This window comes from Plectropomus leopardus, chromosome 5 (assembly GCF_026936395.1).
Source record: "Plectropomus leopardus strain MGB_pleo_1.0 chromosome 5, ASM2693639v1, whole genome shotgun sequence".
Classification (NCBI taxonomy): Eukaryota; Metazoa; Chordata; class Actinopteri; order Perciformes; family Serranidae; genus Plectropomus; species Plectropomus leopardus.
Window position 1 is genome coordinate 39200582 of NC_142180.1, and position 27044 is coordinate 39227625.

General features: G+C 43.4%; 1 protein-coding gene across 4 annotated transcripts; it reads left to right on the top strand.

Moving 5' to 3' along the window:
- Nucleotides 1-309: 309 nt before the first annotated feature.
- On the top strand, nt 310-24336 carry tmem259 (transmembrane protein 259). 4 transcript variants are annotated; one of them, XR_015776703.1, is made up of 13 exons: nt 310-686; nt 3466-3859; nt 4418-4714; nt 4801-4981; nt 7416-7526; nt 9822-9944; nt 10257-10357; nt 10507-10564; nt 10860-10943; nt 11135-11267; nt 12798-12897; nt 19283-23455; nt 23565-24336. XR_015776703.1 is itself a non-coding variant. In XM_042484129.2 (12 exons), the coding sequence occupies exons 2-12, from the start codon at nt 3638-3640 to the stop codon at nt 20006-20008; spliced, it is 2136 nt and encodes a 711-aa protein (XP_042340063.2). In that variant the 5' UTR covers nt 310-686; nt 3466-3637; the 3' UTR covers nt 20009-24336. The 4 variants fall into 4 exon arrangements, 2 of the variants coding, with proteins under 2 accessions (XP_042340063.2, XP_087934368.1); XR_015776702.1 differs by having other exon boundaries at nt 19283-22862; nt 22898-24336; XM_042484129.2 differs by having other exon boundaries at nt 19283-24336.
- The last annotated feature ends 2708 nt before the right edge of the window (nt 24337-27044 follow it).

Sequence of the window (27044 nt, forward strand, 5' to 3'; positions counted from 1 at the left end):
ATCTGTGATATTTTTTTAGTTGTTAGGTGGGGGTTGGAAGGTTCTTTAAAAGTTTTTGGTGGTTGTTAAAAAATGACATTAAAAAAAAAGATTAATAAATGCGGTGAACCCCCCCCTTAAACGTGTTAGCATTTATGGAAGCCAGAAACTGTAAAAACAGAAATGATAGTTGGATTTTCAAACAGACCATTTTGTCTTTAAAGACTTCAAACCTTCGCGCCAGAGAGACGCTGGATTCATTCTGCCCTCAGCCGGTCATGTCTGCCCTGCAGACAGAACTGTGGGCTGAGCGCTCAGTGACCAAAGGACCCGTATTTCCGCCCTGGTTGTTTCCGTCAGATAAACAGCAGCCGTCGGTCTGTTAGCTGGCAGCTGTGTTAGCTGGTAGCTCTGTGAGCTGTCAGTTGATCGGTCTCAGGTGTTTCTCACAGTCTGGATGAAACTGAAATGTGTCCTCGCGGAGTCCCGCTAGTTGCCAGCTAACTGCGCTCCACAGTGGAACCGCGTTAGCCGCTAGCACCTGTAGCTTCCTGTGGAAAGGACCTGCTAACAGTGCTAACCGGCTAGCTGCTGCGTTTCTCAGCCTGTGTGTTTGTTTGTTTGTGTGTTTGTTTATTTGTTTGCTCCAATGGAAACACTGAGCAGGTGCCGCGAGCATGGACACACACCTGGCGAGCCCCTAACAGGTAACACGGCTACATGCTAAACTGGAGCGAACGTTAGTTCCGAACGAGAAAGTGTTAGCTGTTAGCCTCAGGATGTTTTTACCTTCACTCTGAAGGCCACTAAAACTGCTAATTGCTAATAACTACTACTAACCACTACTTACTATTACTATTGCTTATACTACTACTATTACTGACAGAGAAAGTGTTAGCTGTTAGCAGGCCCCCAAAACTACAAACATCTGATACTGCTTCTAATATACCAAATACCACCAATAACTAACTACTACTATTACTGCTTACAACTACTATTACTAATACAACTACTGATATTACTACTACTACTACTACTACTACTACCCCTGTTATAGGTTTTTTTTGGGAGGACAGGAATGGTGCCTGCTGTAAACCCTCTGAGGGCTGATGACTTGACTATTAATACTTCTCCTACTACTACTACTACTACTACTGATAGTATTAATACTACTGCTTCTGTTACTATTTATACTACTGCTAGTATCAATACTACTACTACTGATACTTTTGAAACTACTGCTACTGCTACTATTTATACTACTGATACTATTATTACTACTACTGATACAAATAATACTACTGCTACTGGTACTATTTATACTATTGATACTATTATTACTACTACTGATACAAATAATACTACTGCTACTGGTACTATTTATACTACTGATACTATTAATACTTCTACTACTACTGCTATTATTAATACTTGTACTACACCTGCTCAGCAGGGTTCCTGGTCTGTGGAGGTCCTCAGTCCTGTACAGAAACAGTCTCCTCGGAGGCTCAGGGACTGCAGGCCCGTAGCAGTTCAGGCTCCTCTGGACCCGCTCCAGTTTGCTTTCAGGTCCGGCTGGGGGGTGGATGACGCAACAGGCCCTCTTTGAAACGAGATTTTAATTCACTTAGAGGGTGCCCAAACTTTTGTGCGACTTGTTTTTATTGATGATTCTTCTGCTTTTAACGGCTACAGAGCCATCGCGACATTAACCCTGGACTGATGTGTCGGTTGATGAATTTTTTAACCGCAAGGTCGCAGCGTGTTAGGGTCAAAGGCGTTTTATCCAAAGCCCTGTTTTCTTCCACTGGTCCCCCCGGCGGCGTGTCCTCTCCGCTCTTTTGTTTGTCCTATATACAAAAGAGTGTCTGAGCCAATATGCTCGGCGTCACATCATCCAGTTTGCTGATGATTCAGGAATCATCTCCTTCCTGAACGCTGATGACCCTGAGCACAGATCAGTCATATCTCAGTCCACTGAGTGATGGAAGTCGTCCCTCCTCACTAAAAATGTGTCCAAGACAAAAAAGATGACAACAGATTTTAGGAGAACTGCTCCGGTCTTGTCCCGTGGTCGTCAATGATCAGGCGGTCGAGGTCGTGGATAACTATAAATATCGTGGCACCATCAGTGACGGCAGACTGAGCGCCGCCCCTCACGCTGATGCCGTCTGTAAAAAAGCTCACCAGCGCATGTGTTTGTGTCGTAAGCTTTGTAGTTTCCAGACTTTATGAGAAGTTTTACTCTTGTTTTATTGAATCAGCGCTCACTTTTCCCGTGGCTGTTGGTTTGGGACTGCAGGGAGCTGTTAAGGTGTGCAGTAAGGCTGCCGGAGTGCCACTAAACGATCGTCTTTAAGGGAGACCCGGTCGGCGCTGGCCGACCCGAGCCGTCCACGTTACCGCCGCTTCTCACTGCTTCCACCTGGACGCAGGTTTAATGAGCTGAAACGCAGGACCAACAGATGGAGGGATTCAGATGTTCCCGCCGCTTTTTTAAATGATTCAGTGTGATTTCAGATGCAGTGTTTTTTCGTTTGTATTGTTACACTGATGCACTTCTGCTGGCTGCACAATAATTTGCCCCTTTGGGGACAATAACAATTTCTTGAACTTGAACTACTACTGATACTATTGAAACTACTGCTACTATAATACTACTGCCACTACTGCTACTATTTATACTACAGCTACTACTGTTACTATTTATACTACTGCTATTATTGAAACCAAAAATATTACTGCTACTGCCACTGCTGATACTATTTATATTACTGATACTATTAATACTATTAATATGATACTGACACTACTGTAATACCACTGATATTACTGACATTAATACTATGACTACTGATACGACTACTACTAATGTTAAAACCACAACTATTGAGACTACTGCTACTACTGCAAAACTGCTGATACTACTAATGCTGATAATACTACTGAAATGGCAAATACTGATACTTCTAATACCATTAACACTATTACTGACACTACTGCTGTAATACTACTGATATGACTGACATTATTAATACGGTGACTACTCATACTTATTCTTAGTCAATGTGAGGGTCTAAGGACAGAGGGATGGTGCCTGCTGTGAACCCTCTGAGGCAAACTGTGATTTGTGATAACTGGCTTTATAAATAAGAATGACTTGACTTGACTATTAGTACTACTACAACTACTTACTTACTACTAACCAGTACAGAGAGTAACAGACAAACAATACAGGGTTTAAACACTTTATTACTATAATTTACTGTGTTTATTTCCTGTACTTTATTGTATCTATTTACTGTACTTAACTGTGTTTATTTACTGTTTTTTTTTACTGTGTTTATTTACTGTACTTTACTGCGTTTATTTACTGCATTGTGATGTTGAGGTGTGTCAGTAAGAGATGAAGGTTTCAGTTTGTGAATGGATGAAGGTTTGAAGGATAGATTAATTAATGTGTGTTTTTCAATGGTTGGTTTTCAGTGTCATTTGTGTGAACAGTCCCTTGACTCTCTGCTGGGTGTGAATCGGACCCTGTGGACGCCTTCATCACCTGATCCTGGGTCAAAGTTTTTCCTCGGACCAGACGCCATGCTGACTTAAAGTCAGCTGTTGGATTGTGCAGAGCGAGCGGAATAATCCAGAGACTGACATCATGTCTGAGAACCAGGCCAACAACAATAACGTCCCTCTGAACAACAACAACAACAACAACATGGGACCCAACCGCCTCCGCAACCCCAACATCAACCAGAACCCCCTCATCAACGTGCGGGATCGCCTCTTTCACGCCCTCTTCTTCAAAATGGCCGTCACATATGCCCGACTGTTTCCGCCATCCTTCAGGAGAGTCTTTGAGTTCTTCGTCCTGCTCAAGGTGTGAAACAGCTCTCTAAACATGAAGTCAAACACACAACAAGATGTGAAACATGTCCAGGACAGAAAGTCAAATAGGGTGTGAAAGGTGTGTTATAGTAAAATGTTAAAGACATATCACACGGTGTGAAAGTTGTCCTATTTAAAGTGAAAGACACACGTTGATGACACATTATAAGGGAACATATACGTGAATGTCTGTGGAAACGTAAACGGAAATATGAGGAGAACGTTCCAGTAAACGTTCTGCAGGAATGAGATTAAACTGTCGGGCTGAACGGAGGCTGGTGTTTGTGCCGCTCCATCAGATTAACAGCAGTCACACCTCCGGGCCTTTGTTAAGCCCCGTTCACACCGCAGACAAACCTGCTAAGAGCCACCAACATCTGGCTGCTTCAGGTGACTCTGCAGTGAAACTAAACACCCGGTTGAACGTGCCAATCACAGTGACTTAACCGTCATGACACAACCTGCTGAGTCAGTTACCTCCTCTAATCTCCTCCTCCTCCTCCCTGCTCCTACTTCTCCTCCTCCTTCCTCCTCCTCTGCTCCTCCTCAGGCGCTCTTTGTCCTCTTCATCCTGGCCTATATCCACATCGCCTTCTCCCGTTCTCCCATTAATTGTCTGGAGGAGGTGAGGGACCGCTGGCCGAGGGACGGGATTCTGCGTGTGGAGATCCAGAGGAACTCCAGCCGGGCGCCGGTGCTCCTGCAGTACTACGACTCCTCGGGCCTCCAGGAGGAGCTGGAAGAGGCTGCGGGAGGAGTGGCCGGGCTCAGCCTGGCAGCGCTGCAGGAGGAGGAGGAGGAGGAGGAGGAGATGACCCTGGAGATGTTTGACAACAGCTCGGTGCAGGTCAGTCGCATGCCACACCTGTCACTCTCTGAGCACTTCCTGCCACTTCTTGTCGCTCTCTGAGCACTTCCTGTCTCCTGCTGCAGTTTGAGCTGGACATGGAGCCTCGTCTGAAGCCGTCTCTGATTGGTGGAGGTGTGGGAAGAGGCGGGGCATCAGGAGGAGGAGGAGTCAACGACAGCCAGGATGTGTCCTTCAGTCAGACCACTAAAGGTATGCAGCCGCTGCAGGACGCAGCGTCTCACCTGGACATGATGACCCGAGCAGGTAACACCCCCCTCCTCTGTCTGCTCCTCCTCTGTCTCCTCCTCCTCTGTCCTCCTGGTGTCACAAGGAAAACATGTATTATTATATACATATTATATATTATTATATTTTCCGTCACATGTTGTCATGTTGATGTAAATCAGATTTGAGACAAGATCATAGAAGTAACCCGAGAACCGTAATTTTAATGTTTTTTTTTTTATAGAAAGGAAAAATAGCCAAAACTTTTTCTTTAAAAATCATTAAGGAAACAAAGGAAAACATTAAAGTTTTTACTTTATTAGAAAAATGTCCAAAAACTCCAGCCATTTAAAGTTTTATTTTCTTTAAACTCTGACTTAAAGTCCTGGAAACGTTATCGGTAACAATCTTTATGAACCCTGTCTTACACAACTATACTTTCAAAATAAAATAAAAAATAAATTACTTAAAATCAAACCTCTGGACGCCCTCTGACACAGTTCGATGATCGACTTTGTTGTTGTGTCGTCGGACGTCTTGGACACTTGGGTGAAGAGAGGGACTGAGCTGTCAACCGATCACCACCTGGTGGTGAGTTGGCTCTGATGGTGGGGGAGGATGCCGGTCAGACCTGGCAGATCCAAACGCATTGTGAGGGTCTGCTGGGAACGTCTGGCAGAATCTCCTGTCAGAAGGAGCTTCAACTCCCACCTCTGGGAGATCTTCGACCATGTCCCGGGGGAGGAGGGGGCCATTGAGTCAGAATGGGCCATGTTCCGTGCCTCCGTTTTTGAGGCGGCTGTGCCCGTAAGGTGGTCGGTGCCTGTCGTGACTGCAACACCCAAACCCGTTGGTGGACACCAGCGGTGATGGTGGTGCCCTGGCTTCAAAGAGGTTCTGGACCACCATCCGGCATCTCAGGAGGGGGAAGCGGTGCTCTGTCAACACTGTGTTTGGTGGGGACGGTGCGCTGCTGACCTTGACTCAGGATGTTGTGGATCAGTGGAAGGAATACTTCGAAGACCTCCTCAATCCCACCGACACACCTTCTGGTGAGGAAGCAGGGCCTGGGGACTTGGGAGATGGCTCTCCCATCTCTGGGGCTGAGGTTGCCGAGGTGGTCAAAAAGCTCCTCGGTGGCAGGGCCCCGGGGGTGGATGAGATCCGCCCAGAGTTACTTAAGGCCCTGGATGTTGTGGGGCTGTCATGGTTAATATGACTCTGCAGCATTGCGTGGACATCGGGGGCAGTGCCTCTGGACTGGCACCCAAGGTGGTAGTCCCTCCTTTTAAGAAGGGGGACCGGAGGTTGTGTTCCAACTATAGGGGGATCACACTCCTCAGTCTCTCTGGTAAGGTTTATTCAGGGGTACTAGAGAGGAGGGTCCGCTGGATAGTCGAACCTCGGATCCAGGAGGAGCAATGCGGTTTCCGTCCTGGTCATGGAACTGTGGACCAGCTCTGGAACCTTGGCAGGATCCTTGAGGGTGCATGGGATTTTGCCCAACCAGTCCACATGTTCTTTGTGGACTTGGAGAAGGCATTCGACCGTGTCCCTCGGGGAATCCTGAGGGAGGTTACCGGGAGTATGGAGTATCGGACCCCCTGATACGGGCCGTTCATTCCCTGTACGACCGGTGCCGGAGCTTGGTCTGCATTGCGGGCAGTAAGTCGGACTCGTTTCCAGTGAGGGTTGGACTCCGCCAGGGTTGGGAATGGGTCACTGCTTTTTGCAGATGATGTGTTCCTGTTGGCTTCATCAGGCTGTGACCTTCAGCTCTCGCTGGATCGGTTCGCAGCCGAGTGTGAAGCGGCCGGGATGAGAATCAGCACCTCTAAATCTGAGGCCATGGTTCTCAGCCAGAAAAGGGTGTCTTGTTCATGGATGAGGGAAGAATGGAGCGGAAGATCAACAGGCGGATTGGTGCGGCGTCTGCAGTAATGCGGACTCTGCACCGATCTGTCGTGGTGAAGAGGGAGCTGAGCTGAAAGGCAAAGCTCTCGATTTACCGGTCGATCTTCGTTCCTACTCTCACCTATGAAAAAACTCATGAAAGAATCCTGCTAATGTGTTATTTTTAGATCTCCATTTAAGCTAGCCGCTAATCCAGAAGTCGGTCGCTCCGCTGGCGGGAGTTAACCACTCGGCTACACTTGGCCGAACTCAGTGATTTTCGGCTGCCATTAATCTCTACTACGCTGCTCTATGGGCCAGTAGATCCGGGTATTTTACACATTTCTAAACCCGGAAAAAGAGTTTTCTCTGCTTCATGCGCCACTGAGCAGCTCTCATAGGATAGAACGAGGCCCCGCCCCCACAGCTGTATCCAGATTTATAATACGTCCATGGAAGCTGCTAACATGCTAACAGTCTGATTTCCTGCTACATCACAGTCATGTGATTAAGCCAACCTGAGCTGTCGTCGTTTGTTGTTTGTTGTTGATGTAAATGTTTGTCATTGTTGTTGTTTCAGTGTGGCCTCAGGAGGAGTACATCGTGGAGTATTCTCTAGAGTATGGCTTTCTGCGTCTGTCCCAGAGCACTAGGCAGAGACTCAACATCCCTGTCATGGTCGTCACCCTGGGTGAGAAACACCTTTCCACCTGTCAGTCACATGACTGTAACACCTTTCCACCTGCCGGTCACATGACTATAACACCTGTCGGTCACATGACTGTAACACCTTTCCACCTGCCGGTCACATGACTGTAACACCTTTCCGCCTGTCGGTCACATGATTATAACACCTGTCGGTCACATGACTGTAACACCTTTCCACCTGACGGTCACATGACTATAACACCTGTCGGTCACATGACTGTAACACCTTTCCGCCTGATGGTCACATGACTATAACACCTGTCGGTCACATGACTGTAACACCTTTCCGCCTGTCGGTCACATGATTATAACACCTGTCGGTCACATGACTGTAACACCTTTCCGCCTGTCGGTCACATGATTATAACACCTGTCGGTCACATGACTGTAACACCTTTCCACCTGCCGGTCACATGACTATAACACCTGTCGGTCACATGACTGTAACACCTTTCCACCTGCCGGTCACATGACTGTAACACCTTTCCGCCTGTCGGTCACATGATTATAACACCTGTCGGTCACATGACTGTAACACCTTTCCACCTGACGGTCACATGACTATAACACCTGTCGGTCACATGACTGTAACACCTTTCCGCCTGACGGTCACATGACTATAACACCTGTCGGTCACATGACTGTAACACCTTTCCGCCTGTCGGTCACATGACTGTAACACCTTTCCACCTGCCGGTCACATGACTATAACACCTGTCGGTCACATGACTGTAACACCTTTCCACCTGCCGGTCACATGACTGTAACACCTTTCCGCCTGTCGGTCACATGATTATAACACCTGTCGGTCACATGACTGTAACACCTTTCCACCTGACGGTCACATGACTATAACACCTGTCGGTCACATGACTGTAACACCTTTCCGCCTGATGGTCACATGACTATAACACCTGTCGGTCACATGACTGTAACACCTTTCCGCCTGTCGGTCACATGATTATAACACCTGTCGGTCACATGACTGTAACACCTTTCCGCCTGTCGGTCACATGATTATAACACCTGTCGGTCACATGACTGTAACCCCTTTCCACCTGACGGTCACATGACTATAACACCTGTCGGTCACATGACTGTAACACCTTTCCACCTGTCGGTCACATGACTGTAACACCTTTCCGCCTGACGGTCACATGACTATAACACCTGTCGGTCACATGACTGTAACACCTTTCCGCCTGACGGTCACATGACTATAACACCTGTCGATCACATGACTGTAACACCTTTCCGCCTGACGGTCACATGACTATAACACCTGTCGGTCACATGACTGTAACACCTTTCCACTTGTCGGTCACATGACTATAACACCTGTCGGTCACATGACTGTAACACCTTTCCACCTGTCAGTCACATGACTGTAACACCTTTCCACCTGCCGGTCACATGACTATAACACCTGTCGGTCACATGACTGTAACACCTTTCCACCTGTCGGTCACATGACTGTAACACCTTTCCGCCTGTCGGTCACATGATTATAACACCTGTCGGTCACATGATTATAACACCTGTCGGTCACATGACTGTAACACCTTTCCGCCTGTCGGTCACATGATTATAACACCTGTCGGTCACATGACTCTAACACCTTTCCGCCTGACGGTCACATGACTATAACACCTGTCGGTCACATGACTGTAACACCTTTCCACCTGTCGGTCACATGACTGTAACACCTTTCCACCTGACGGTCACATGACTATAACACCTGCCGGTCACATGACTGTAACACCTTTCCACCTGACGGTCACATGACTATAACACCTGTCGGTCACATGACTGTAACACCTTTCCACCTGTCAGTAACATGACTGTAACACCTTTCCACCTGCCGTTCACATGACTATAACACCTGTCGGTCACATGACTGTAACACCTTTCCACCTGTCGGTCACATGACTATAACACCTGTCGGTCACATTACTGTAACACCTTTCCGCCTGACGGTCACATGACTATAACAGCTGTCGGTCACATGACTGTAACACCTTTCCGCCTGATGGTCACATGACTATAACACCTGTCGATCACATGACTGTAACACCTTTCCACCTGTCGGTCACATGACTATAACACCTTTCCACCTGACGGTCACATGACTATAACACCTGTCGGTCACATGACTGTAACACCTTTCCACCTGACGGTCACATGACTATAACACCTGCCGGTCACATGACTGTAACACCTTTCCACCTGACGGTCACATGACTGTAACACCTTTCCACCTGTGATGTCCCCTATGTAGATCCCATGAAAGACGAATGTTTTGGTGACGGCTTCAGTCGCTTCCTGCTGGACGAGTTTTTGGGGTACGATGACATCCTGATGTCCAGCGTGAAGGCGCTCGCAGAGAATGAGGAGAACAAAGGTAGAGACTGGAAGGGGATGGGGGTCAAAGGTCACTGGAGACAAAAGTAAAACAGTACAAAGAGAAAAAAGTTGGTTTCTTTCAAAATATTTCCACATTCTAAACAGATCCAGCTTTTATTTTATAAAAAACAGATGGTGGTTCTCTCATCAACTACCCTAATTACCAAACCCGAGACACAGAACCATGGTTCCTCTGGTGTTCTGCTCTCATGAGAGAACCAGGGTTCCTCTGCCTAGTTCTGTGTAGTTCGGGTGTTTGATGCTGTGGGTCGTCAGCAGGTTGTTCATGTTACTCTGTGTTTCTCCACAGGGTTCCTCAGAAATGTGGTGTCTGGAGAACATTACCGGTTCGTCAGCATGTGGATGGCTAGAACCTCTTACCTGGCGGCCTTCGTCATCATGGTCATATTTGTAAGTGAGAACGTTCTGCAGCTGATCAGTAGAACCAGACGCGGACTCTGACAGTGAGGGTCTGTTCTAGATCAGACCTCAACCTCTGAAAGGACAGGAGAACCTTCAGTCAGTGATTTAAAGAGTCCAAACTGTGTTCTGTGTTCCAGACTCTGTCTGTGTCCATGCTGCTCCGGTACTCCCACCACCAGATCTTCGTCTTCATTGGTCAGTGCAACATTCACACCACCAGTCCTCAATCTGTACAACATGTGGTCTGACCGGGTCTCTGTCTGTCCTCCGTCTGACCTGGTCTCTGTCTGCCCTCTTCTTACCTGGTCTCTGTCTGTCCCCCCTCTGATGTGGTCCCGGTCTGTCCTTCCTCTGATGTGGTCCTGGTCTGTCCTCCCTCTGATGTGGTCTTTGTCTGTCCTCCCTCTGATGTGGTCCTTGTCTGTCCTCCCTCTGATGTGGTCCTGGTCTGTCCCCCCTCTTATTTGGTCCTGGTCTGTCCCGGTCTCAGTGGACCTGCTCCAGATGTTGGAGATGAACATGACCATCGCCTTCCCAGCAGCCCCTCTGCTCACCGTCATCCTGGCTCTCGTTGGTAAGTCAGAGTCCTGGAGACTCAAGGTTTTCAAGGCAGTCGAGTTTCAGGCTGCTGATTGGTTAATGAGTGATTATCGGTTAATGAGTAATCATTGTTTAATGATTGGTTAATGAGTGACTAAGTATTGAATAATAATTGGGTTGAATAGAGTTAAAAGTCGCCCCTGTGATGTCACATCCTGTCACCAGGCATGGAGGCCATCATGTCGGAGTTCTTCAACGACACGACGACGGCCTTCTACATCATCCTCATTGTCTGGTTGGCGGATCAATATGATGCCATCTGCTGCCACACCAACACCAGCAAACGCCACTGGCTGAGGTGAGTCACTGACCAAACCTCGCAAACAGGAAGTCCCTCAAAAACTCCTACATTAACTCTGAAACACCAGTCAAGGCTTTTCAAAGAGCCTTAACCAACAGAAGGTCTGACCTAAAGAGAATCCCTTAAATTCTTAATGGAGACTTTAAGGGATTTTATGGACTACTAGATGATAATCCTCTGAGACATCTGGAGTCCCTCAGGGCTCCGTCCTCAGACTGCTGTTCTTTTTATTTGATCAGGACCAACTTAAGAGGGACACAGAGGGAGCTCAACACCTGCTGCTTCACTCACCTCACTGTCACACCTGTGAAGCACCACACCTGTCCTCTGTCTGCTCTGTGAGGACAGGTCCTCAGTGCTCCACAGATGTGCCGGTGAGGTGAGTGAAGCAGCAGGTGTTGAGTTTTGTTAGGAAGAACAACCTCAACATTAAAGCTGTAAGCAGCGATGAAAGGGCCCTCGCACCCCCACGCATGTCGGGATTCCTTGCGGGACTCCGACTGACACGGTCGCTTATCTCTGTCAAAGTCAGATAATTCACGCAGTTTGGACCCTGGAGTGAGATATATTACATGGTGTAGTACTTTCAGTGGCCACTGGGTGGCAGTGGAGGGGACACAGTTTCCATGTCATTTTAGTGTACATTTATAGACCAAACCATGTAAATATCATGTAAATCCAATCATAAATGTCAGGCTTACTTCCTGTTGCCATTAGGTGGTGCTGCTACGACAAGTGAACATTGTTATACATTGTCACCTTTATCAAGCCTATGAAGTTTCAGGCAGATCGGACAATTTTCACCAAACTTACAACAATTTCCGGTTGTATGCCGAGACATCAAAGTTGTACACCATGTAACGGGAAAACCGTAAAAGTTTTGGGCAGACCTGTGATAACTTTTCATCACCAAGGGTTGAGAATGGACACACCAATTCTGAAGTCAATCAGATTAATCCTGTAGGATGAGATGGCAAAAGTACGAGGCCCAAAATTGGCAAAACTGAGCAAAAAATTCAAAATGGCTGACCTGTTGGGTTTTGGGTCCAATAGTCTCTTTTGTGCATCTGGGCATGATACATAAGTGTACCGAATTTCGTAATTGTTGGTGAAACTGGTCATTGGGACTATATGTCAGGAGGTGCTGGGAAACCATTTTGCCACACATATTTCTGAAACCACCAAAATTTTAAATTTTGAAATTTTGGCTGGACGAGCGTGCCACTTTTCATGAGTGTGGATTAGTTCTTTAATCTTTGTTCCTATCTTTTTATGAATGGTTGTAGTTTTCTAACAGCAGATGATATCCTTCAGATATTTTTGTTACTAACTTCTCCTGCTGACTCTTGACACTTTTTCATTGTATTTTTCTGTCTTTTCTGAACATGTGAATCTGCAAATAAACCAAAATATGGAAGAGCTTTCCATGAAAATAGTGGTGGATGTGTGGAAGATGTTGGGGGGAATTTGAAGGTTCTTCAGGATTATCTGTGAGGTGTTTGAACATGAGCTATTTGTATTCATCAGGTTCTTCTACCTTTACCACTTTGCCTTCTACGCCTATCACTATCGCTTCAACGGGCAGTACAGCAGCCTCGCCCTCGTCACCTCCTGGCTATTCATCCAGGTCAGAACCACAGCCGACATCACCCACACACCAACATCACAAACAACAACATCACAAACACCAACATCACAAACAACATCACAAACACCAACATCACAAACACCAACATCACAAACAACAACATCACAAACAACATCACAAACACCAACATCACAAACAACAACATCATAAACACCAACATCACAAACAACAACATCACAAACAACATCACAAACACCAACATCACAAACAACAACATCACAAACAACATCACAAACACCAACATCACAAACAACAACATCACAAACAACATCACAAACACCAACATCACAAACACCAACATCACAAACAACATCACAAACAACATCACAAACAACATCACAAACAACATCATAAACACCAACATCACAAACAACATCACAAACACCAACATCACAAACAACATCACAAACAACATCACAAACAACATCACAAACAACATCACAAACAACAACATCACAAACAACATCACAAACAACAACATCACAAACATCACAAACATCACAAACACCAACATCACAAACAACATCACAAACAATATCACAAACACCAACATCACAAACAACAACATCACAAACAACAACATCACAAACAACATCACAAACAACAACATCATAAACAACAACATCATAAACACCAACATCACAAACAACATCACAAACAACAACATCACAAACATCACAAACACCAACATCACAAACAACATCACAAACAACATCACAAACACCAACATCACAAACAACATCACAAACAACAACATCATAAACACCAACATCACAAACAACATCACAAACACCAACATCACAAACAACAACATCACAAACACCAATATCACAAACAACATCACAAACACCAACATCACAAACAACACAAACAACATCACAAACACCAACATCACAAACAACATCACAAACAACAACATCACAAACAACATCACAAACAACATCACAAACAACATCACAAACACCAACATCATAAACATCACAAACAACAACATCACAAACACCAACATCACAAACAACATCACAAACAACAACATCACAAACAACATCACAAACAACATCACAAACAACATCACAAACACCAACATCATAAACAACATCACAAACAACAACATCATAAACAACATCACAAACAACAACATCATAAACATCATAAACAACATCACAAACACCAACATCACAAACATCACAAACAACATCACAAACATCAACATCACAAACAACATCACAAACAACATCATAAACACCAACATCACAAACAACATCACAAACAACATCACAAACAACATCACAAACACCAACATCACAAACACCAACATCACAAACAACATCACAAACAACAACATCACAAACAACATCACAAACACCAACATCACAAACATCACAAACAACAACATCACAAACATCACAAACAACAACATCACGAATAACAACATCACAAACAACATCACAAACACCAACATCATAAACAACATCACAAACAACAACATCACAAACACCAACATCACAAACAACATCACAAACAACAACATCACAAACATCACAAACAACAACATCATAAACATCACAAACAACAACATCACAAACAACATCACAAACAACAACATCACAAACATCAACATCACAAACAACATCACAAACAACAACATCACAAACAACATCACAAACAACATCACAAACAACATCACAAAAAACAACATCACAAACAACAACATCACGAATAACATCACAAACACCAACATCATAAACAACATCACAAACATCACAAACAACAACATCACAAACATCACAAACAACAACATCATAAACAACATCACAAACACCAACATCACAAACAACATCACAAACACCAACATCACAAACAACATCACAAACAACATCATAAACACCAACATCACAAACAACATCACAAACAACAACATCACAAAAAACAACATCACAAACAACAACATCACGAATAACATCACAAACACCAACATCATAAACATCACAAACAACAACATCACAAACAATATCACAAACAACATCATAAACACCAACATCACAAACAACATCACAAACACCAACATCACAAACAACATCACAAACAACATCACAAACACCAACATCACAAACAACATCACAAACATCACAAACAACAACATCATAAACATCACAAACACCAACATCACAAACAACATCACAAACAACATCATAAACACCAACATCACAAACAACATCACAAACACCAACATCACAAACAACATCACAAACAACAACATCACAAACAACATCACAAACAATATCACAAACATCACAAACATCACAAACAACATCAAAAACAACAACATCACAAACAACATCACAAACAACATCACAAACAACATCATAAACAACATCATAAACACCAACATCACAAACAACATAACAAACACCAACATCACAAACAACAACATCACAAACAACATCACAAACACCAACATCACAAACAACATCACAAACACCAACATCACAAACAACATCACAAACAACATCACAAACAACAACATCACAAACAACAACATCACAAACAACATCACAAACACCAACATCACAAACAACAACATCACAAACAACATCACAAACAACATCACAAACAACATCACAAACAACAACATCACGAATAACAACATCACAAACAACATCACAAACACCAACATCATAAACAACATCACAAACAACATCACAAACACCAACATCACAAACATCACAAACACCAACATCACAAACAACATCACAAACACCAACATCATAAACAACATCACAAACAACAACCTCATAAACAACATCACAAACATCACAAACAACATCACAAACATCAACATCACAAACAACATCACAAACAACATCACAAACAACATCATAAACACCAACATCACAAACAACATCACAAACACCAACATCACAAACAACATCACAAACAACAACATCACAAACACCAACACAAACACCAACATCACAAACAACATCACAAACAACATCACAAACACCAACATCACAAACAACAACACAAACAACATCACAAACACCAACATCACAAACAACATCACAAACAACATCACAAACAACATCACAAACAACATCACAAACACCAACATCATAAACATCACAAACAACAACATCACAAACACCAACATCACAAACAACATCACAAACAACAACATCACAAACAACATCACAAACAACATCACAAACAACAACATCACAAACACCAACATCATAAACAACATCACAAACAACAACATCATAAACAACATCACAAACAACAACATCATAAACATCATAAACAACATCACAAACAACATCACAAACATCAACATCACAAACAACATCACAAACAACATCATAAACACCAACATCACAAACAACATCACAAACAACATCACAAACAACATCACAAACACCAACATCATAAACACCAACATCACAAACAACATCACAAACAACAACATCACAAACAACATCACAAACACCAACATCACAAACATCACAAACAACAACATCACAAACAACATCACAAACAACAACATCACGAATAACAACATCACAAACAACATCACAAACACCAACATCATAAACAACATCACAAACAACAACATCACAAACACCAACATCACAAACAACATCACAAACAACAACATCACAAACATCACAAACAACAACATCATAAACATCACAAACAACATCACAAACAACATCACAAACATCAACATCACAAACACCAACATCACAAACAACATCACAAACATCAACATCACAAACATCAACATCACAAACAACATCACAAACAACAACATCACAAACAACATCACAAACAACATCACAAACAACATCACAAACAACATCACAAAAAACAACATCACAAACAACAACATCACGAATAACATCACAAACACCAACATCATAAACAACATCACAAACATCACAAACAACAACATCACAAACATCACAAACAACAACATCATAAACAACATCACAAACACCAACATCACAAACAACATCACAAACACCAACATCACAAACAACATCACAAACAACATCATAAACACCAACATCACAAACAACATCACAAACAACAACATCAAAAAAAACAACATCACCAACAACATCACAAACAACAACATCACGAATAACATCACAAACACCAACATCATAAACATCACAAACAACAACATCACAAACAATATCACAAACAACATCATAAACACCAACATCACAAACAACATCACAAACACCAACATCACAAACAACATCACAAACAACATCACAAACACCAACATCACAAACAACATCACAAACATCACAAACAACAACATCATAAACATCACAAACACCAACATCACAAACAACATCATAAACACCAACATCACAAACAACATCACAAACACCAACATCACAAACAACAACACAAACAACAACATCACAAACAACATCACAAACAATATCACAAACATCACAAACAACATCAAAAACAACATCACAAACAACATCACAAACAACATCACAAACAACATCATAAACAACATCATAAACACCAACATCACAAACAACATCACAAACACCAACATCACAAACAACAACATCACAAACAACATCACAAACACCAACATCACAAACAACATCACAAACACCAACATCACAAACAACATCACAAACAACATCACAAACAACAACATCACAAACAACATCACAAACACCAACATCATAAACAACATCACAAACAACAACATCACAAACACCAACATCACAAACATCACAAACACCAACATCACAAACAACATCACAAACACCAACATCACAAACAACATCACAAACAACAACCTCATAAACAACATCACAAACATCACAAACAACATCACAAACATCAACATCACAAACGACATCACAAACAACATCACAAACAACATCATAAACACCAACATCACAAACAACATCACAAACACCAACATCACAAACAACATCACAAACAACAACATCACAAACACCAACACAAACACCAACATCACAAACAACATCACAAACAACATCACAAACAACATCACAAACAACAACATCACAAACAACATCACAAACAACAACATCACAAACAACATCACGAATAACAACATCACAAACAACATCACAAACACCAACATCATAAACATCACAAACAACATCACAAACAACAACATCACAAACACCAACATCATAAACAACATCATAAACAACATCACAAACACCAACATCACAAACAACATCACAAACACCAACATCACAAACATCACAAACATCAACATCACAAACATCAACATCACAAACAACATCACAAACAACATCACAAACAACATCACAAACAACATCACAAACAACATCACAAACAACATCACAAACAACAACATCACAAACAACAACATCACAAAAAACAACATCACAAACAACATCACAAACACCAACATCATAAACAACATCACAAACAACAACATCACAAACAACATCACAAACAACATCACAAACACCAACATCACAAACAACATCACAAACATCAACATCACAAACATCAACATCACAAACAACATCACAAACAACAACATCACAAACAACATCACAAACAACATCACAAACAACAACATCACAAACAACAACATGACAAAAAACAACATCACAAACAACATCACAAACACCAACATCATAAACAACATCACAAACAACAACATCACAAACAACAACATCACAAACAACATCACAAACACCAACATCACAAACAACATCACAAACATCAACATCACAAACATCAACATCACAAACAACATCACAAACAACAACATCACAAACAACATCACAAACAACATCACAAACAACAACATCACAAACAACATCACAAACAACATCACAAACACCAACATCACAAACATGAAAATCACAAACATCACAAATGTCATAAATATCACCAACATGACAAACGTCACAAATGTGACCTCACGCTCAGGTGTTTTACTGTTTTACTTTAACAGCTGCAGCAGGTTGATGTTTGTATCAGTCTGTCTATAAATACGGTGAAAATATAAAATAAGGAAAAACGTGATTGATTGATGCTTCTCCTCCTCTCTCTCCTCCTCTCTCTCTCTCTCCTCTCCTCTTTCCTCCTCCTCTCTGTCTCCTCTCTCTCCTCCTCCTCTCTCTGTCTTCTCTTCTCTTCTCTCTCGCTTTCCTCTCCTCTCCTCTCCTCTCCTCTCTCCTCCTCCTCCTCCTCTTCTCCTCTCTGTCTCTCTCTCTCCTCTCTCCTCCTCCTCTCTCTCTCTCTCTCTTCTCATCTCTCCTCTCTCCTCCTTCTCTCTCCTCCTACTGCTCCTCCCGTTTACCCTCCTCAGCACTCTATGATCTACTTCTTCCATCACTATGAGCTCCCTGCGATCCTGCAGCAGATCCGGATTCAGGAGATGCTGCTTCAGAACCAGCAGGCGGGTCAGAATCAGACCGCCTTGCAGGACAACACCAACAACAACAACACCGCCGCCGCCGCCGCCACGGTGGGGCGGCCAACCAACAACACAACCCAACCGGGACCCAACGCTCCCCAGCCAGGGCCCCACACTGACCCTCACTCCTCTTCCTCCTCTCCTGCTGCAGGAGGCGGGGGGGAGGTGAGGGCAGAGCTGAACTGGGTCACTCAGACGGCCGCCATCACCACTGAAGCTTTGTCCTCCTCCAACCAGCTCCCTGACGCAGGAGGAGCAGCAGGAGGAGCAGCAGGAGGAGCAGCAGGAGGAGCAGCAGGAGGCCAAGGGCCAGCTAGAGCAGAGGTCAGCATGGTGGCTGAGTTTTGGATGGGAGGAGCAGCAGCAGGAGCAGGAGCAGCAGCAGGAGCAGCAGCAGGAGCAGCAGCAGGAGGAGCAGCAGCAGGAGCAGCAGAAGGTGAAGATCCCAGTGTTGTCTCAGTTGAAATGAAAAGCACATCAGGAGGAGGAGCAAGAGGAGGAGCAGGAGCAGGAGATCCTCCAATCAAAGGGCTAGAGGAGGCAGGGCCCCCACAGACAGACTGCCCCCCCCCACAGAGAGGAGGAACAGACTGCAGAGACACTCACAGTCCGTCCTGATGCTCCTCCCACATCTGTCAGCTGATCGGCTGATTGATCCTCAGCTGATCGGCTGATTGATCCCCAGCTGATTGGCTGATTGATTCTCAGATGATCGGCTGATTGATCCTCAGCTGATCGGCTGATTGATCCTCAGCTGATCGGCTGATTGATCCTCAGATGATCGGCTGATTGATCCTCAGATGATCGGCTGATTGATCAGTGAGGTTTCTTTCTGATTGGAAGGTTTGAACTCTGGTTATTTCTAAAAACGTGGAAAAAAAGGCATCGAGCAACTTTTTGTAAAATGTTCCATAAGTTTCCAGAAATGTGAAAAAGGATCAAAGAGCTGGAGATTATTGGGAATAACGGAGAGATTAGAAACAATTAAAAAGGAAAAATGTCCAGAAAACAAGATTTATAATTTAAAACTTTGTTAAAGAGAGAAGTTCTACATATATTTAAAAGTAAATGTCAGCATGTTTTGGGGTCATTTTCTCTTTTTTCCAGGTAATTTTTTTAAATAATTAGTTTTTAATTTTTGGGTCATGTGTTGAAGTTGCTCGTCGCCTTCTCCCCGCGTTTGTCCAGGTTTCAAAGCATTAAACCTGCAGCAGATGGATCGCTGGCGTCCTCACGCTGTGAATCTGCTGATCAATAATTAATCCTGAAATGTTCGGTCCATGGACCCATTGATTAGCCGGCCGATTGGAGCTTCCTGTGACATCTGCAGCTGTTTAACCCTTTGAAACCTGCAGCTACGTCACGTTTCTCCTGCTGCTGTCAGACGTCTCTCACTGGATTTAACCCTTTGAACTCTGAACACCAAATACGGGAAAAAAAGGCAGCTAGCAACTTGGTAAGAAATGTTCCACTAACTGCAGGAAATGAAAAAGAAAAACACAAAGTTTTTATAGAGGCTGTGATTCCATATTTACAGATATCTTACAGAATTATTGTAAAATTCAAGCCCCCTTTTTCCAGCTCTTGTTAGCCCTTTTGGTTTTTGGTTTTTTTACTGTCTGTATTTGTATTTTTTTTTGTACTCGTTTTCGGGTCATTTTCTTGTAACTTTTGACTCATTTCTTGTTGATTTTTGGGTCATTTCTTCTTTGATTGCTTGTCGCCTTCCTCCCGTGTTTTTGGAAGAATTTGAGCCGATCAGCTCAAGTTTCAGAGGGTTAAAATCTGAGCTCTGTCTGCTGCGACTCGAGCAGCGGTCGTCGAGTCTGCTGATGAGTCCTCTCGAGTCTCATGTTCATTTATCCGCCACTCAAAGTAGTCCCAACAGACTCTCAGTGATGGAAAGTGATGGATGATTGGTCGTCTGGAGGAAGTCTCAACACTCTGGTGATCAGTTATTGATCAGCTGTTATTGATCAACCCTGACTGACAGACTGAACCTCTGAACTCTCTTCATGTTTATCTCCTTCAGCTTTTATTTTTGAAAGAAAAGACTCTTTGGGAACAGGAAGTTGTTTTGGAGCTTGGCGGCGGTCGGACTGATCGATCAGGACTTCTTGTCAGAATGGATGCCTTATCAATAATTCTCAGACTGTCAGCAGCGCAGAGAGCTGATTGGTTGTGCAATAAGATGCCGGCTCTGTCACACCTCAGGCCCCGCCTCCTGCTAGGGGGTGTGGCCTCTCACTGTGATGCGTTCAGATTTCCCACCGTTGTCACTCATGCAGAAAATAATAGCAACGTTTAAAAATCGCGAAACACGATCCAAAAACGTGAGTCTGGTGACGTCACAGAAAATACCCGAATAAACAAAACCCACTTGATTCAGCCGTCATCAATAACCTAATCAATACAACGCCGCTCCGTCACATGTCCCGTCATGCATCCATCACCGTTTGACGAGCTGATGTTTTCAGCTTTAAATAGTAATCTATTACTCACATGCTGTCAAGTGATCAGTGGAGCGCCGATGAGTCGCCCGAACACAGCCTGACGCCGGTGAGCGTCTGGGGGAGGCGGAGCTTCAAGTGTGACATCAGCATCAGAAACTGAGGGGGGGAGGGGGGGGGCTGTTCTCGGTGCCTCTGCTGAATGACTGTAGCTGATCTGAAGCCTGAAACTCATCAAACTCTATTTAACTGTCCAGTAAAACCAGTAAAAGCAGTGAAACCAGTAAAAGCAGTGAAAGCTGTGCAGAACAGCAGCTGGCACACCGACTGTGTGGACGTGTGACTTCTTTCTGATGAGTGAATCTGATCTGTGAGCAGTTTACAGGAAACACAGCAGCTATTTATTTCAGCCCCGAACACACAGCTGACACCCCATTAAAACACCGACCAGCCACAGTAATTGATAATCAATAATCAGAGGATTCCAAAAACAAGCATCAGCCACACAAATCAATAATCAATTATCAGAGGATTCCAAAAACAAGCATCAGCCACACAAATCAATAATCAATAATCAGAGGATTCCAAAAACAAGCATCAGCCACACAAATCAATAATCAATTATCAGCGGATTCCAAAAACAAGCATCAGCCACACAAATCAATAATCAATAATCAGAGGATTCCAAAAACAAGCATCAGCCATACAAATCAATAATCAGAAGATTCCAAAAATCAACTATCACCCACACCAATCAATAATCAGTAATCAGAGCATTCCAGAAAACAACTGTCAGCCACACCAATCAATAATCAATAATCAGAGGATTCCAAAAAACAATATTCAGCCACACCAATCAATAATAAATAATCAGAGGATTCAAAAAAACAACTGTCAGCCACACCAATCAATAATCAATAATCAGAGGATTCCAAAAACAGTATTCAGCCACACCAATCAATAATCAATATTCAGAGGATTCAAAAACAAGCGTCATTATTGATGATTTATTGAACTTTGAGGTGTTTTCAGGATTATTGATTTACTGAACTTTGAGGTGTCCTGGGTTAGACTGGTGAAGCAGAGCTGGACCCTGGTCTGGAGGACGTTAGGTCCTGCTGTGCTGTGCTGGTGTTGGTGCAGCTGTACTCCAGAAGGAACTGGACCAGATCCTGACAGACCAGCGGACCAGACCAGCTTCACCTCCACGCTAATGCAGCTCTTCCACAAGCAGCTGGGAGTCTCAGCCGTCAAGAGCCAGCCGGACCGACCGCGGACCGATGGTCGAGTTGAAAGATTCAACCCGGCGTTGAAGAAGACGCCGCAGACGTTCGTGGACGACCCTGAGAAGGACTTGGACGGCCGGCTGCCGTTTCTGCTCTTCGCCTGTCGTGAGGTTTCCCGGGCGTCAACGGGCTTCTTTCCATTTGAATTTCTACGCGTCTGAACGTTCAGGGGCTGCCAGATCTGCTCCGGAAAGGCTGGCAGACGCCCTCCAGCACGCAGAGTGACGGAGGGGGGTCCAGTTCAAGATGCAGACGAGGGAGCGACTGGCGAGGTAGCGGGAGGAGGCGACGGTGAACCTGCACGAGGCCCGGAGAAATGAGAAGAACTGGTATGACCCTCATGACTTCCAGTCTGACTTACGAAAACATGCTGTACTATGGTGTTTTTTCATGATTTTGGTACTATATGAACACCAGAATCCACACCAACTTCTGCAGGTGCACCATGGAGAGCCTGCTGACGGACTGCACCGCGGCGCGGGAGGAGAACTGCTCCAGTCACAGCCGGAAAACACCACAGAGAGGTGCAGAGGGCTCAGTGCATCAGGGGACACAGCCCCCCCTCCATCCGGGATGTTTACCGCAGCCGGTGTCTGGGGAAGGCGCGCAGATTTATCGAGGACTGCAGCCATCCGGCACACGGTCTTTTCTGCCTGCTACCAGCTGGTAGACTGGCTGCATGCACCAAAAGACTGAAAGCTTTTACCGTCAGGCTCCTTAACTCAACATAAACCGGTTGAGGCACTGCATTAACCCCATATTTGCCACAGACAAATCCATGCACACACACCTTAGATCTTGTTAAGTCAAGTCACTTTTATTCATAGAGCCCATTATCACAAACATGGTTTGCCTCAGAGGGCTTTACAGCAGGCACCATCCCTCTGCCCTCAGACCCTCACATCACCAGAGGAAAAACTCTCGAAAAAGAACCCCTGTAACGGGAAAAGAGGAAGAAACCTCAGGAAGAGCGGCAGAGGATGATGAGGGATCCCTCTTCAGGACGGACAGACGTGCTAATAATCACATTCTGGACCTTGCACATTTATATAGATATATCTGTTTTGTAAAATCTATTTCTTCTATTTTTATTCTATTTTTATTGTTTTGAATAGTGAGTTGACTGGTTCTTCTCGTCCATGAACATTTCATTGCATTGCTGACTGTGTTAACTTGCATATGACAAATAAATAAACTAGTCTGAAATTTAGCTTACGACCTAATTTCCATCTGACAACTCAATAACGCGGTGGGACAAAAAAACGTTGGCGTGAACTTTAAACACTGAAGCGTGGCGTCAGGTAATAACGCTGCCGGTAACCACGTTACATAAGCAGTGCAGGAGTTTGCTTCCTCTGTGTGTGTGTGTGTGTGTGTGTGTGTTTGTTTTTCTACACTTTACCATGTGCCTAAATGTGCCTAAATTTAACCATTTGTGGCTGCCTAATCACGACCCTCCTCACAGTGCGTGTTGCTGTAGGAACATAAGGACCATGCTGCTTCATCTTCATGTGCATTTCTTGATCAACATAACGGCGTCCCAGAGCGTGAACATCTGACACAGGAAACCGAAAATATCACGGGGCGATGTGGAGGGTCCGGTCAGGGTGGCACCATGTGATGAGTTCAGAGTTAGAACGTGTTGGTCTGTCAGTCACCTGCGTCTTCCCGACTCAGCTAACATCAAATTTATGTACGTTAACTTGTAGACTCATGGTCCGACCTCTTTTTTTTTTTTTTAAGCTTTACATTATAACTGCGGATGAATCGAGTTTAAAAGGCCAAAAACGGGTGTTTCACAGACGACATCGTCCCACAGAGGTGTTTCTGGACGATTTTTTCTCATTCTGTGCCATGGCATGTCTTGGCATACCAGTTCATGTGGTTTTAAGCTGTTTAGGGAACATGACTCTTTTCAACATTTTCACCATACGATAGTATTTCATTTTCAGTCATTTTTTCAAAATGCCAAATTATGGCGTTTATGCAACTTTCTTTGCTATGGCGAGTCTTACAGGGCTATTTGACATGGTTTAATGTGGTTTTCAGCTGTTTTTGGGACATGCCATTTTTTGACATTTTTGCCAAACTATAGCCTTGCATTTTCGGTCATTTTTTCAGCATTCCAAATTATGGTGTTTATGGCACCTTTTGCAACTTTCTTTGCTATGGCGAGTCTAAAATGGCAATTTTATGTGGTTTAATATGGTTTTCAGCTTTTTTTGGGATATGCCATTTTTTGACGTTTTTGCCATACTATAGCCTTGCATTTTCGGCCATTTTTTCAACGTGCAAAATTATGGTGTTTATGGCACCTTTTGCAACTTTCTTTGCTATGGCGAGTCTTACAGGGTTATTTAACATGGTTTAATGTGGTTTTCAGCTGTTTTTGGGATATGCCATTTTTTGACATTTTTGCCATACTATAGCCTTGCATTTTCTGTCATTTTTTTTAAGAATGTAAACTTATGCCGTCATGGCACCTTTTTTGCAACTTTCTTTGCTATGGCGAGTCTTACAGGGTTATTTAACGTGGTTTAATGTGGTTTTCAGCTGTTTTTGGGATATGCCATTTTTTGACATTTTTGCCATACTATAGCCTTGCATTTGCGCCCATTTTTTCAACATGCCAAATTATGGCGTTCATGGCACTTTTTGTAACTTCCTTTGCTATGACAAGTCTTGTAAGGCTATTTGACGTGATTTAATGTGGTTTTCAGCTGTTTTTGGGATATGCCATTTTTTGACATTTTTGCCATACTATAGCCTTGCATTTTCGGCCATTTTTTTTCAAAATGTAAACTTATGCCGTTCGTGGCACTTTTTGCAACTTTCTTTGCTATGGCGAGTCTTTTAAGGCTATTTGACGTGGTTTAATGTGGTTTTCAGCTGTTTTTGGGATATGCCATTTTTTGACATTTTTGCCATACTATAGCCTTGCATTTTCGGCCATTTTTTTTCAAAATGTAAACTTATACCGTTCGTGGCACTTTTTGCAACTTTCTTTGCTATGGCGAGTCTTTTAAGGCTATTTGACGTGGTTTAATGTGGTTTTCAGCTGTTTTTGGGATATGCCATTTTTGACATTTTTGCCATACTATAGCCTTTGCATTTTCGGCCATTTTTTTCAAATGTAAACTTATGGCGTTCATGGCACCTTTTGTAAGTTTCTTTGCTATGGCGAGTCTTTTAAGGCTATTTGACGTGGTTTAATGTGGTTTTCAGCTGTTTTTGGGATATGCCATTTTTTGACATTTTTGCCATACTATAGCCTTGCATTTTCGGCCATTTTTTTTCAAAATGTAAACTTATGCCGTTCGTGGCACTTTTTGCAACTTTCTTTGCTATGGCGAGTCTTTTAAGGCTATTTGACGTGGTTTAATGTGGTTTTCAGCTGTTTTTGGGATATGCCATTTTTGACATTTTTGCCATACTATAGCCTTGCATTTTCGGCCATTTTTTTTCAAAATGTAAACTTATGCCGCTCGTGGCACTTTTTGCAACTTTCTTTGCTATGGCGAGTCTTTTAAGGCTATTTGACGTGGTTTAATGTGGTTTTCAGCTGTTTTTGGATATGCCATTTTGACATTTTGCCATACTATAGCCTTGCATTTTCGGCCATTTTTTTCAAAATGTAAACTTATGCCGTTCGTGGCACTTTTTGCAACTTTCTTTGCTATGGCGAGTCTTTTAAGGCTATTTGACGTGGTTTAATGTGGTTTTCAGCTGTTTTGGGATATGCCATTTTTGACATTTTTGCCATACTATAGCCTTGCATTTTCGGCCATTTTTTTCAAATGTAAACTTATGCCGTTCATGGCACTTTTTGCAACTTTCTTTGCTATGGCGTAGTCTTTTAAGGCTATTTGACGTGGTTTAATGTGGTTTTCAGCTGTTTTGGGATATGCCATTTTTGAC